General features: G+C 40.9%; 1 protein-coding gene across 1 annotated transcript; it reads left to right on the top strand.

Annotated features, from left to right (window-relative positions):
* The first annotated feature begins 3,898 nt into the window (after positions 1 to 3,898).
* On the top strand, positions 3,899 to 8,375 carry LOC137545658 (homeobox protein HMX2-like). The gene is made up of 2 exons (XM_068267128.1): positions 3,899 to 4,275; positions 6,950 to 8,375. Exons 1-2 carry the CDS (start codon positions 4,020 to 4,022, stop codon positions 7,480 to 7,482), a joined length of 789 nt encoding a protein of 262 aa, XP_068123229.1. The 5' UTR covers positions 3,899 to 4,019; the 3' UTR covers positions 7,483 to 8,375.
* The last annotated feature ends 7,882 nt before the right edge of the window (positions 8,376 to 16,257 follow it).

The raw sequence follows: 16,257 nt of genomic DNA, 5'->3' as shown, positions 1-16,257 counted from the left end.
GGTCAAATACATGAGGGTGCTTCGTCTCTGGTTCCCTTTAAGGTGCAGTAGCTCTCTGCCACGTTCCCCTCACCAGCCCATCCATTTATGCTGGCAAAGGAAAGGGGGATTGAACATGATATTAACACATGTGCGGAGAGGGGCATTCTTATCAAGATCCAAGTGACCACAGACTCAGATCAGCACGGAGCTTGACAATGGCGAATGCTGCACTATACTAACCCGGATTGAGTAACAGACAGCACTGGCTATAAGTACTGTCCATACACTACAAGAGACTGAATTTAGTTTGTTTACATTTTTCTCATCACAGGGTTCCTTTAAGGCCATCTGCCATGCATTTATACGGCATTAAGATAAAAGATTTACAAAAGCTGGTAAATTACAGAAAGAGGTATGCTCATTTGCTAACAATTTAGCAAGATTCACTCCTGTTTCATAACCTACTGACACCAGAGGAGCATACAGGCTGATGTTAGAGCTATTACCATAAATCAGTGGGATACAATCCATAAGTGATCTCTCTGTTATATCACTTGTGTGCTTCTGTTCTGTGCTGTTCATATCGCTTCTTAGAAAAACAAGAGGAAGGATTAGAGCAGATGCTGTACTTGAAGGAAGAAATAAGACCTTTGTCCCTTAACATAAACCACATGAATATTTAAAACAATGCAGCCCACCTTACCTTTAACCTGCATAATCATCATTTCAATGTGTTCGCTGTCAGCATTTCACGATACTACAGAGAGTAACTCTACAGAGAGTAGTAACAGCGGAACTAAAAGCATGAGAGCCTACATGCAAAAGAATGTGAATAATCCTTCCCTATTGTTTCCACCCCACTACACTCTAGATTGTAAGCTTGCAAGGGCAGGGACCTCCTCCTATTGTTTCTTATTTTGTTGTGATTTACCATATGAACGCATACCAATTTTAGTGATATCTCATCCCACACATTAACTATGTATGTATTTGTACTTGTTTTGCTGGACGTCATGGCTGTACAGTGTCTTGAACATATAGGGTGATCATTCAGATTTCTAGGAAATTGAAATGTCCGCATGTCCAATTAGAAATCCATATTTCCAATAGGACCTCGGAATTCAGATTTCTGTGGAAATACCACATTACTGCAACTCGGTAATTTGAGTCCCATCACAGAACTCGGATGCATTGGACCGATCAGCGAATGCAGAGTTAATTCGGAAGTATTTGGCCAATCAGAGAATGCAAAAAATGACAAAAAAACACTACTCGGAAATCGGAAAACAGAACTCGTAAATCGGATTTCGGCGGAAAGACCTCATTACCGCAACTCGAAAGTATTTGACCATTCAGAGAATGCAAAAAAATGACAAAAAATACTACTCGGAAATCGAAAAACGATCGGAAATCCGCAGAATCAGAGATTTCAGCGGAATCGGAAAAAGGCATTTCCAACCATCTATTCTCATGTATATGTGTTCCCCAATATTTGTTTTGTACTATGTACAACGCTATGGAAGATGTTGGCACTATATAAATAAAAATTATAATAATCAAACAAGTACAGCAGAAACATAGGCTCGGTTCACCTCAAGCCGAATTGCCAATGGCCAACCGGAGCAAACAGTGCAGTGTCCGCTCAGATGGTGCATTGTGGTCCGGCAGGAGTCTGGAGTAGATGCGTTGATAATATAGTCTTCTATGGGAAGTGTATCCACTGCCTGGAAAAATCACGCAGGTCAAATTTTAGTGTTCTGGACTGATAAGTTATGAATGGATCCTATTAATAACATTGGATCCATTTACTGTTAGTTTTTGTGATCTGTTGCGGAAAAAAAAATGTTTGTTTTGAATTGTGAAGGTAATTGAGCCTAAAGATGTGTACACACCATGGGGCGTTACGTGCAGAGCATCCACAAGGCAAATCTAGGCAGCTGCCTAGGGCCTGGAAAGAGTCTAGGAGCCTGGTGAACGCTAGCCTTCACCAACTCTTACTAAAAAAACAGGTGATCATCAGTGATTGGCAAAATCAGCTATCATGCCTAGGGCCCCATTTTGTCGCAAACTTTTTCTGCTCAAGTTTAAACACCCGACAACGGACACTTTTTTTTGGGGGGGGGGGGGGGACTTCCAATATAAGTTTTAAAAGGGGGGATACACGTCTACGGTTCTTTACCAGTTATTTCATCTAGTGGGAGGAGTTTGACAGGGCTGGACATGTGCATTTGGTGGTTATGGAAGGGGTTGGCAGTGGTTGAGATGCACATTGGAAGCCATGCGATTTGTCATTTTGTTCAGCCAATGCACTAAATGGGCTTGATTCACTAAACCGTGATAACTCAAATATCACACCTTATCAAAGTTATCACACCTTATCAAAGTTATCACACCTTATGAAAAGATGTCACACCTTATCAAAGTTAACATGCCTTATCAGAGTAGCATAGCAAGCGCTACGAACCCGCAGGGGCTCAGGGCAGGACGAGTGCCATTGCCAATTAGCATAAGTTTGTAGCGCTTGCTATGCTACTCTGATAAGGTGTGATATATTTGATAAGGTGTGACATTTGAGTTATCACGGTTTAGTGAATCAAGCCCAATATGTGTTAAGAGGTTCAGTGTTTGTAGATTGTAATGCCTGATGTGAGTGAAGGCTAAATAGGAAGTAAAAAAAAATGTATAGTGCATTTACTCATTACGTTAGATTTTACAGTTTCACGCTACAGGGCCCCTTTAATTTTGGATGAATGAGAATCTTCACAGAAATAAGGACGGCAACTAAATAAGGGATTGATCAAAAAGTTTTGTATAATGTATCGGTATCCACAGTAGGTAAATGGATACACATAGCGCCCAGCTATCCCTTTTCCAGAGAACAGGGGGTTTTGGCCCCTGCGGTATTCTGTATCTGGACCGGCTGTAGTGGAAAGTGGGCGGGTGAAAAGATCATGTTGCATGTATCAGACATGCTGGAAAATCTCGGGCTGATATGCTTGATCAGGTGCGTGACGAATGGCGATAACATTGTACGATAATCGCAAACAGCGAACGCGATGGATACCCCTGGCCGCTGCCCTTCTAATGTTTTATTCAACCCCCACCCCCACACCACCCATGCAGTTGTACTTTACCTGTCATGCTGCCCGCTAGTGCCCACCGCTACATCTGCCATGCTTCTGCATTCTGGTCCCATGTGACTGCCAGCCTATAGCACGTGGGATGCGTGTGTGATGTCATACATGCGCTCCACGTGCTATAACGGCAGCAACCACGTGGGAGGCGCAAGTGCAGAAATACGAGGATGGAGGCAGCACGGACAGCAGCAGGTAAAGTATAACTGCACGGGGTGGGGGGGGGGGTGGCATAAAACATTAGGGGTACATGATGGGCAGTGGGTGGCTGGGGGGGGGGGGGCTGTCACAATGCCGGTTCCTGCAAGATTCCATGCTGAAATCGATTGGGGACCGGCCAGCAGTTTTTGGGGTCAGCATATCTCTCTGCGATCAGATTCGATCAGAGAGAGATCTGTCTCTTGTTCAATCAGCTGCCAAAATCGCTAGATGTATGGGTACCTTTAAAAAAATACATAATAACAAAACGCACTACAGTTACACTTTATATATAAAGCAAGCACAACTTTGTAAGTCTGTTTGAGAGGTAGGGGACTGGAGTGGTTACTATCTGTACATAATGAATAAAGAGCTCAGCGCTCAGCAGAGTAGTTGGCTGCACTTATTGGATAAGAAGTGATTTTCTCACATCGCTGCCTGTGTGTCCTCCATATTTTCATCCCCAAATAATCCGCCAGCGTGCTGTGCCAGTGGCAGTGCATGGAGCAGTGGTGTCGGCCAGTGAGTGCAGCACATGCCCCTCCTCCACCATGTGTCATGCAATAGGAGAGCAGGCAAAGCTGCCTTTCTGTTTGTGGCTGACTGTCTGGAACTCCACATGATCACTCTGTGCTGCTGTCCCCTCTGAGCCATGCTGCTGCCTCCTCTTCTGCTGCTGCTGCTGGGGACCCTGGGCAGCTCTGTATGACTGACACAAGCGCCGCTGAGCAGACCTCTGCTGCTCCTCTGCTCACTTCTACCATGAGTAAAAGCCAGGAGGTGTGCAGACCGCTCTCCCTAAACTTCACCATCGACAGTATTCTAAAGTTAAACTCCAGGAGATCAGACAGCAGCAAGCCACACAGAGACTTCATCGAGAGGTCCATAGCGGAGAGCAGGGAGTTCCTCAGGCACAGAGCGGAGCAGGATGACGAGAAGGAGCCTCTGCTACCCGCACAAGGTACAGCATCTCTCCTGCACATTCCAGCGTTCTGCGTGCAAACTGACAACCGGCAGCGTTCCGCATGTACTCTGGCAACCGGTAGCGTTCCGCATGTATTCTGGCAACCGGCAGCGTTCCGCATGTACACTGGAAACCGGTAGTCATAAACGCTGCCTGTCTGTCACTTTCTCTACGCAGGTTTTATCAGTACGGCAACCGTTCCATAGCTACTTGTGTGCGATATAAAGGGCAAATTAGTTATATTTTAGAAACCGTAATAGCATTGTCATTATAATACACGCCTATAGGTTTTGCCAACTTTAATTTAATTTGCATTGCATGGATAGATTGTGTTGCATATATAAATATTGTATCATTACACAGTTGTACACAGACGCTGCCTAGAGGCATGTAATGTCAATTGTCCATATGTAATAAATAATGTGTGTGTTGTGTTTGTGTATATATATATATATATATATATATATATATATATATATATATATATATATATATATATATATATATATATATATATATGTATATATATATATATAATCACAAAACTGAAATTATGCACGAGTTGTTATATGTAGGGGTAGACTGAAAATGTTTTATTTATAACTTATCACACATAGATATATAGAAGTTCATATAGTACAAATAGTATATAGGGTACGCTTACATTTTGCAGTCGTCATACAGAGCAGCTTAATTAACTCGTGCTAGAATGATGTTGTAGTTTCATATGCAGCCGCCCCTTTGTATTTGATGTCACTGTGTTTGTCGTTGGAAGGGGACGTTGCTGCGGATTATGGGCTGTGTAACTTGTCATTTTGCTGTAATAAATGCTGATAGTTACAGGCTGAGCCGTCGGTGGATGTGAGATCACAGCTGTTGATAGCACAGTCATTAGTTGATATCATCATTTTCTAGTGTCCCCGGCAGCTATTGGTTCCAGTGATGCTCTGAGGCCTCAGAGTGCTGAGAGTGGCTGCAGCTGGAACCCCCGGCACGCAGGACCCCTCTATAGACATCAGGACTGGCCATATGGGGGGCTCTCACACTATAATCCCAGTCTAGGCAGGCTTCAATCCTACAGCTGTTGTGGAACTACAAATCCCAGCGCAAGAGAGGTGACTGAGCTACAGCACTCATTTCACAGGAACGTAAATATTATTGTTGTTGTTATATTAAAGATCTTTACTGAGTCATAATTATGTACATCTAGTTATCATCATTATGGTGGCAGCTCTACAATCTACCAGGGAGATGGAAGGAGCGCAATCCTGCAAGGTCCTGTATATTCACAGACGCCTCACTTGTATTTCAATACAGATCATTTGACTGGAATTCTACCGAAATATATTTCTGTATCACAAGTAGCATGTGATGATACAAATCCATGTTATACATAACGCAAGTGAAGCCTTGCTGTGTTCATAATGGCAATTAGTAGCTAGAATGTTGCTGTGTTATTTGCGTAACTGTGATGTGGTGGGGTTAACCTACCAGATCAAATAGAGTTCTTTATGGTGTTTTGCCTGTTTTGAACTTGAAGTTGTGGAGTTGCTGAGTGGCTAGCGGCGTGTTTTCCCTTCTGGGAACTCCTGTCTTGTGACGTCACCTGATGAAGTCTAGTAAGAAAAGAACGATCAAAGTTTTTCTTGTGAAGGTTGCAGTTAACTTTTATTTTACAAATGCCTGCCTCTCAAATCTGCGGCAACTTGTCGATCAGACCTTCTGCATCCATCTGCTGTTTTTTTTTTGGCCCGCTTAGCCAGTATAATTTTACTATGTGAAAATATATTAATATTATTAATTTATGAAGGGCTGACATATCCTGTGGCGCTGTACAGTGTAAGAAACACTCAAGGGGTACATAATAATTCAGACAGTAGTATACACAAAATATAGGCACTGGTACAAAATACAAAATTGGTAGACATAATAAATATAGTGACAAATGTACAGCAAATTCCAATACACGGAAAGGATGAGAAAATGAATATATCTATATCCATCTATATATCATTATCATATTATTAGTAGTAGTATTATTAGTATTTATTGTATGTATAAAGCAACAACGTATTACACATGCTGTAATATTAGTATTATTATTGGTATTTATTGTATGTATAAAGCAACAATTATTACACATGCTGTAATATTAGTATTAGTAGTATTTATTGTATGTATAAAGCAACAACTTATTACACATGCTGTAATATTAGTATTAGTAGTATTTATGGTATGTATAAAGCAACAACGTATTACACATGCTGTAATATTAGTATTAGTAGTATTTATTGTATGTATAAAGCAACAACATATTACACAGCGCTGGACAATGAATATATACAATGATATGAAGGATGACAGAGATAAAGCAAGGTTATACAACATAGGAGGAAGTTATACAAGGCGAACAGGGTAATACATTATCCTAGCATTTTGGGCTAGGTAGGTAGGTCCAATAACTCAAGTACAAGGTGCTCATGGGAAAGGAGCATATGGATAAGGCACACGATCATGTAGAATACACTAGGGAAGAGGCACTGTAACAAAACATGAGGAACAAAATAATACAAACAAACATACACCAAGTATGGACGCTGTTAAAAATAGAGTGAGATATGTACTGTATATAATACTGTATTAAATCTATTTCTTTTTTATCTTTTTACAGACACCAGGAATTGCCTCTTGACCTCCACTCAAAGCCTTAACTACTGCATCGAGCAGCCCGCAAAGCACAAAGACTTTCCTTTCAGGGTAGAGACCCCAGACAGCCCCGGTGACGACGGTCCGTCATCCCCCGACCAGGCTGGAAAGAAGAGCAAGCTTCTGGCCAAGAAGAAGACCCGCACCATCTTCTCCAAGAGCCAGATCTTCCAGCTGGAGTCCACCTTCGACATGAAGCGCTACCTGAGCAGCGCCGAGAGGGCCTGCCTAGCGAACTCATTGCAGCTGACCGAGACTCAGGTGAAAATCTGGTTCCAGAACAGGAGGAATAAGCTGAAGAGGCAGATGTCGGCAGAACTGGAGGCCCCGGGACCCGGGGAGCCTGGGGACATCTCGGTGCTCTACAAAGACAATTCCTTCCTGAATAGGTGTGTCCTGCCAATGCCCTTCCCAGTCATCTACCCCGGGAGCAGCATCCCTTACCTGTGCTTCCCCAGCCCAGGCAAGTATTACAGCCTGGCAGATGGAGACGTATGAAACTGGCCATACTGGCCCATGAACTGTCGCGGTGCGCTTTTTTTATTATTTTTTTATCGTTTTATTAATTTCAGTATCACAAAGCCACTTCTAGGAATACATAAGTCGTGACATTTTACATTTATGACCTATCACTGTAAAGGGAATGGGAGGGATTTTTTGTTTTTGTTTTGTTTTTGTTTTTTAACTATATATCTACTACTATCTGCCTACAGCATGTACACTTATTTTTGTACTTTTTTTAAGAAAGAAAGAAAACTAAAAAAAAAAAAACTTGAACCCTCTTCCACCCTATATATGTAATTTAAATACGTCCTATGCAAAGATACTTTTTTGAAAAGGGATTCTTGGTCCTGTAAACGTGCACTTTCATATCCAAAACAGTGCTTCTATCCTTGTCTTTACTCAACAGGCTTTGTTTGAAAGAACTGACACTTCATGAAGATCTGCAATATACAGTATTAACTTTATTTCTAGTTTAGTAGTTTTTGTAGCGATTCGGTTTATTTTGTTGCTGTGGTGGATTTGAATCTCATTTTTAATTTATTTACAGCTGTTTTTTTTTTCTCTCTCACTAATATGGGAGGTTCTGTTGAGTTGAAAGGGGGGGTGTTGGCCACAGCAACCAATCAGGAGTCATCTCTCAGTTTTCTACAACTTGTTTCAAACTCAGAAAAAAAGATGAATCTAGTTGCTATGGGCAACCCTTTCTTCCAATTCTGTTACTTACTAAAACCAAAGACATGAAGCCCCTGGGATGATGATATCAGTATGGAAAAGGGGAGTAATGTTGGTTCACTAATATCTTTCTAAAGAAGCACTGACTCTAAAAAAAATAAATACATATATGCAGTTTTTAATGTCTGTAAATTAAAATTGCTAATTTTTTGGATACAATGCTATGAAATAAAATATAAAGTTGACTTGCGTGTGAGCTGGAGTCTGTATGATAGACAGAAAATATATTATGGCCCATATGAAATAAATTTTTTCTCTTGTGTTTTCTCCTAGGAGATCATTTTTTATCTTCTCTTTAAAACATCTTTTCAGGACTTTGCTATTGAAAAAGTACCACAAAGTAGGAGAAAAAGTACCATCAAAATATGGTTTTTTTTAGTATTTTCTTGCTCGCTGGTGGTTTAAACAGCATTTTATTTACAAGGTGATAAATATATTCTACGAAAAAACTCAGGAGAAGAAATGAGTTGCATGTGGGTCTCTCCCTCACAGGCAATTCACTTTTTCTCCAAAGTTCTCTCCAAGTTGATATTTTTACTCCTTGTCAATGTTTTCTTTAAACAACCAGGAAACAAGAAAAGTGCACTGAAACATATTGACAGTACTTTGTTCACCTACTTTTGGTATTTTTTTTTTTCAATTAAAAAGTGCTGAAAAGTTATTTTTGTAAAAATAAATTTTGAAAATTCTTTTTATTGAAAATGTTCAGGTTTAACAAAACATATCAAACATACACAAACAACCCTGAGCTCCAACACACGCAGGTGAGGAGACAGGGGAGAGCAACTCCACAAGAAAGAATGTATAATAAATGACACATCACACATTATTGCAGTAAGAAGGACACCATCGGAATCCGGAAATAGCAAACTGTATATCCAGTTTAGTCACTTCTGATCTTACATTTATAAGGATTCTGAAAAGTTATTTTAAACAGATTGTTAAATGTATCTCCTTGGAGAAAACTTAGGAGAAAAAGTAAATTGCATATGGGCCAATATAAGAACTGAAACAAGCTTATATGCAGATTTTCTAGGAAAAACTCATATATATATATATATATATATATATAGATAGATAGATAGATAGATAGATAGATAGATAGATAGATAGATAGATAGATAGATAGATAGATATAGATATATCCACAGGTGACAGTTGCCAAACACTGGTTCTGTATGCATTCAGAGTCGGCCCTTTCCATCTTACAACTGGAGACAGATGGCAATTAAATATGTATAATAGTCTGAGTGGTTATATGTTTATCCTGTGCTGATTAACTGATTACTGTCAGTCTTTACTCAACTTCACTGAAAGTTTCATGCACACACTTTATATATATATATATATATATATATATATATATATATATATATATATATATAACTTTTGGAATAGGGGAGTCAAAATGGGGGGTCATTGGGGAGTTGAAATGGCTGGTAATAATATACAGTGATCATGTGGGGGGTATGCAGAACATAATACAGGATGAACATACACACAAATACATACAGTGTTTACGCAGACACACACACACACACACACACACACACACACACACACACACACACACACACACACACACACACACACACACACACTGCACAACTCAGTACATACACACACACTGTACACAAAGACCCACACACTCCACACAGTACACAGGAAGATACACAATCACTGTAGATACACTGTACAACACAAACACACACACACACATCCACACTGTGGACACACAGACTGAAGACACACAGATACACACTCACTGCAGACACTTAGATACACACACAGATACACACACAGTACACACACAGTACACACACACACACACACACACACACACACACACACACACACACACACACTGCACAACTCAGTACATACACACACACTGTACACAAAGACCCACACACTCCACACAGTACACAGGAAGATACACAATCACTGTAGATACACTGTACAACACAAACACACACACATCCACACTGTGGACACACAGACTGAAGACACACAGATACACACTCACTGCAGACACATAGATACACACACAGTACACACACAGTACATGTACACACACACACACATCCACACTGTGGACACACAGACTGAAGACACACAGATACACACACACTGCAGACACATATATACACACAAAGTACACACACAGTACAGGTACACACACAGCACACCGCACACACAGTACACAGGAAGATACACAATCACTGTAGATACACTGTACAACACAAACACACACAGTACACACATCCACACTGTGGACACGCAGACTGAAGACACACAGTGTACACACACACACACACACACACACACACACACACACACACACACACGCACGCACGCACGCACGCACGCACGCACGCACGCACGCACGCACGCACACACACACACACACTACACCTCCACACACACACACACTACACTATACATAGAGACACACACATGACATATACAGATATACACCCAGAAACTGAGCATTGTGCTACATTTATGGTGTGATCAATTAGTGAGACAGGAGAATGTGCAGATAATTGCGGGCCTGACTGTCACACCTTCACTGCAGGCAGGAGCTGGGAGCTCATCATCTTCACCTCCACATTGTTCTCACACTTCTCACATAATCACGGGTACATTACCTAGTAAATAGGCTATCACTTGTCACAGCACAGAGGTGATACAGTCTCCAGCCGGTACCCACTCAGCCACCTCCTCCTCACTGCCAGGATAGCGCTGGAAGAGCACCTGTGTGCCAGGTCATTGCATGACAAACATCAGTGTCCTTGTCATCATCAGTATCATTCATCTGAATTCTGACATTATCACCAATCTGAATTATCGTTCTCACACTATCGCCAATCTGAATTATCGTTCTCACATCATCTTCGACCTGTCCTCTAATTAATTTATCAATAATTAGACAGGATTGCGCTTTTCACTCTTTAAATTAGGAAGTCATCCAGGCACAAATATTAAGGCTAAATTGCCAAATTGTCAATACGTTAACTCATTTACAAATGTATGTCTCCTCTTTTTAAAAGATAAATATTTATTGTTCTTAAAATAATAGCAATAACAATGCACCGTAAAAGTTTTTTGTTTTTTTCTAACAAATACTGGAAGTCATTTTTTTTGTTAGGATTATGGAGACAGGCAAAATTAATTTGTCCCGGAACTTTGAAAAAGCAATGTAATTAATGGTTTGGTCATTTGTCAGTTTACTTTGTAGATGAATTACACACACAAAGGAGAAAACACACACATATACACGCACACACACGTACACTCAGAAAACACACACATACTTGCGCAAGAAAACGCACACACACAAATTCTGTACACACTAGAAAGCAAAAACACACACACACAAACGAGAAAACATATACATAACAAGAAAACAAACACATAAATACAAAAACACAGGAAAGCACACACATACTGTACACATACGAGATAGCAAAAACATACATAGAAAACAAACACATGTACACACGAGAAAACAACACACGCAAACACAGGAAAAAACACTTACATACACACGGGAAAACACACATAAACATACACAAGGGGAAAAAAACACCATGCATATAGACACAAGAGAAAACACAAACATAAGCACAGGAATATATATATCTTTTCTTTAAACTTCCGGATGAGCTATTATCATCAGTGCCAACCTTAGTTACAACAATAATGACAAGCTGCAGCCAGGTAACTATACATTAATCGATCCCTTTCAGTGGCGGCACATACATTATCCGCTTATGTAAAAGTTATTTGAACCGCAGCCTCCCAGTCTGTGTAGAGTAGACTCACTGCAGACAGGAATATGAATCTTTATAAAGCTCTGTTGTGGTGCTTTTCGGCCCATTTGCAGAAATTCCGGGAAACAGCCCAACAGATAGAGCAGGAGAATACAGACTACGTTTCGTCAGCCTCTCGTCATCTTCCCCCGTAGAAGCCACGTTAACACATTACACTAATGCAGTGGCCTGCCTGACCAGCTCTCCCTATCCCCGCGCTGAGTGATGGTAACACCTCAGCCCTTTCTTGCTTTTGTACAAACAAAATTAGCACGTTATTAGAAGCAATTGTCTCCATTCTTAATTGGAGGAGCAGACAGGCGTGGAAAAACAATTCATTCCTCCTCGGGCTAGACAGTCAGAAGGAGGTTCCCAGGTCAAGAGAGACTGATGACAGAATTGTGAAAGCAAAGAGTCCTGGCTGGGCTGAGGGGTCTGCTGCTGTGCTGTGTTACCTGGGAGGACATTGCTGTCATTATTCTCATCCCTCCTGAAGATATCGTGACTGATTCTCTTGTTATATGCACTTATTACTGTTATATAATAATAACTATTAATAATAATAATAATAATAATAATAATAATAATAATAATAATAATAATAATAATAATAATAATAATAATTCATGTGTCAATCCATAGCCACATTCATTTTAAAAGTAGACGTTATATAAGTGCAAAATATCAGCCAGCTTTAAAGTCTAGCAGTTTTTACTACAAAATATATTCAGAATTCAATCCTTTCCTTGGTTTATGTGCCAACTCCTTACTACTGCTATTGCTGCTGCTGCTACTGCTGCTGCTACTATTATTGCTGCAGGCTGCTGCTGCTGCTGCCATTGCTGCTACTATTATTGCTGCTGGCTGCTGCTGCTGCTACTACCACTTTTGCTGCTGCTGCTGCTACTACTACTCTTGCTGCTGCTGCTGCTGCTGCTATGACTACTATTGCTGCTGCTACTATCCCTACTATTGTTGCTGCTGATATTATTATTGCTGCTGTTGCTTCTACTACTATTGCTGCTACTGTTGCTGCTACTATTATTGCTGCTGCTGCAACTACTACTCTTGCTGCTGCTGCTAGGACTACTATTGCTGCTGCTTCTGCTTCTACTACAATTGCTGATGCTGTTACTACTACTGTTGTTGCTGCTGCTATTATTATTGGTGCTGCTGTTGCTTCTACTACTTTTGCTGCTACTATTATGGCTGCTGCTATTATTGCTGCTGCTGCAGCTACTACTAATCTTGCTTCTGCTGCTACTACTACAATTGCAATTGTACAATTGCTGCTGCTGCTGCTTCTGCTGCTACTACTGCTGCTACTACTACTGATGCCTGCTACTTCTACTATTGCTGCTGCTCCTATTACTATTGCTGCTACTACTACTTGTGATAAGCTCAAATTTTGCATAATGGTAATTTCGCAATCACGATGAGAAATTGAAAAGCAAAATTTCGGGAAAATTCATAATTAACTTTGCATGTTAATGTAATCCATCCGTAATTTTGTGTAATTACGTAAAATTTTGGGTAATTTCGTGCCGACTTTGGCAGTTAATAGCAATGGCCTCATACAGGCTATCATCACCAAAATTGCCACATATGTTAAGGGGAATACTGGGAACAAGTACAAAACATTTTTTCAAGAAGACCTTGGAGTTTTTGAGAAAATCGATTTTGAAAGTGCAAAGGAAAAATGGTTTCTAAACTGTTATTTTTCTGAGTTTAAAAAAACATTTTTCTTAGCATTTATAAAATCGATTTTCTCAAAAACTACAAGGTCTTTTTTAAAAATTGACCTTGTGGTTTTTTGCTTTGTTCCCATCCTTCTCCTTAACATATGTAGCAATTTTGGTGTCAATAGCATGTATGGGGCCTTTGCTATTCAATGCTAAAGTTGTCATGAAATTACGTGAAAATTATGAATAATTATACAAAATCAATTGCATTCACAAATCATAATTAGGTATAGGCGTAACTAACTGTAAAAATGTACATGAAATTTTGTGTAATTGTAATTAGCTGATTATGATTATCACTAACTACCACTATTGCTGCTGCTACTACTATTGGTGGTGCTACTACTACTATTGCTGCTGCTACTACTATTGCTGCTGCTACTACTATTGGTGATGCTGCTACTACTATTGCTGCTGCTACTACTATTGGTGGTGCTACTACTACTATTGCTGCTGCTACTACTATTGCTGCTGCTACTACTATTGCTGCTGCTACTACTATTGGTGATGCTGCTACTACTATTGCTGCTGCTACTACTATTGCTGCTGCTACTACTATTGGTGATGCTGCTACTACTATTGCTGCTACTACTACTATTGCTGCTGCTACTACTATTGCTGCTGCTACTACTATTGCTGCTGCTACTACTATTGGTGATGCTGCTACTACTATTGCTGCTGCTACTACTATTGCTGCTGCTACTACTATTGGTGATGCTGCTACTACTATTGCTGCTGCTACTACTATTGCTGCTGCTACTACTATTGGTGATGCTGCTACTACTATTGCTGCTGCTACTACTATTGCTGCTGCTACTACTATTGGTGATGCTGCTACTACTATTGCTGCTGCTACTACTATTGCTGCTGCTACTACTATTGGTGATGCTGCTACTACTATTGCTGCTGCTACTACTATTGCTGCTGCTACTACTATTGGTGATGCTGCTACTACTATTGCTGCTGCTACTACTATTGGTGGTGCTACTACTACTATTGCTGCTGCTACTACTATTGCTGCTGCTACTACTATTGGTGATGCTGCTACTACTATTGCTGCTGCTACTACTATTGCTGCTGCTACTACTATTGGTGATGCTGCTACTACTATTGCTGCTGCTACTACTATTGCTGCTGCTACTACTATTGGTGATGCTGCTACTACTATTGCTGCTGCTACTACTATTGCTGCTGCTACTACTATTGGTGATGCTGCTACTACTATTGCTGCTGCTACTACTATTGCTGCTGCTACTACTATTGCTGCTGCTACTACTATTGGTGATGCTGCTACTACTACTGTTGGTAATGCTGCTGCTATTACTACTATTGCTGCTACTACTACTACTATTGCTGCTGCTGCTACTACTATTGGTGATGCTGTTACCACTACTATTTTACCAACTGGATCTGCTTCCTGCATTTTTCTGAGGTGTAGAATATGTACTGAGCGGGTTTGTTTTCTACAAAAGTGGAACTTAGTCAGGGACAGTTTTAGGTAAAATGGGGCAAAATGATGGAGCCCTTCTCATTTTCATAGTCTACTGAGAGTAAATTTGTGACCACGACAGTCCCTGACATGTGGGGCCCCTAAGGAGCTTTGGACTTTGGGCACTTGCTCAGTTTGACCTTATAGAAGCAATGGCCCTGATCTTAGTTGATAACAATATATTTTTTATGTGTTCTCTAATATACAGGACAGTTAACTTCAGAACACATTCATAAATCAGTATACATGGTTGCTTTTAACATTTGATGGGGACTTTGCAAAAGGTTGTACATGTTAAAGGGAAGGGGGTAGAAAGCCTCACCCCTTACAAAGCATCCTTGTCCAAATATTAAGCCCAATTACTCATCCTCATCTCAGTGGGTACCAAAAAGGAGGGCTTGTGGTGCTATCTGTCATATAGTTTTGGATAAAAAATTAGCCCCAGTGGGAATATGGAAATATTCCAAAATTGAAATAGGCTTCAGTAGGATGTAAATGTAAATGCATGTAAATTTTACTGGGCCTTATGCAAATTACACAAGCAACATGCCAGTTAGGTGGTTCTCCTTCTCATGAGCGAGGCCACCTGACAACGGGGCTGGATTTCTGGAACGGCCACAATGGTCTGGGTCTTGGGTGTCTGCAGCCCAAGGGGGTGCCTAGACATGAAAGAGGGGTTGCTACACATGAAAGAGGAGGCTGAAAATATGGAGCAAGTGATAAAGGGAAAATGATGCTCAGGCACGTGCAGAGGGGGGTGCTCTGGGTGCCCAGGCACCCCCCCTTTTTAAAATCAGTAAAAAGGCCCCTCTGATCGCGCAAAATAAGCCCCGCCCCCTGCCGCGGTAAGCCCCGCCCACCCGCGAGAAGCTCCGCCTCCTCCTGGGGCACTTTCAGGTGAAGAGGTCTGGATAGGAATCCTAGTGTGGCATACTGACCTCACCCTCCACCTAGGACCCATACTGACCTCTACCTCCCCAAGCACCCATAG

The sequence above is a fragment of the Hyperolius riggenbachi genome, chromosome 1 (assembly GCF_040937935.1).
Source record: "Hyperolius riggenbachi isolate aHypRig1 chromosome 1, aHypRig1.pri, whole genome shotgun sequence".
NCBI lineage: Eukaryota > Metazoa > Chordata > Amphibia > Anura > Hyperoliidae > Hyperolius > Hyperolius riggenbachi.
This window is presented reverse-complemented; position numbering and strand designations above follow the sequence as displayed.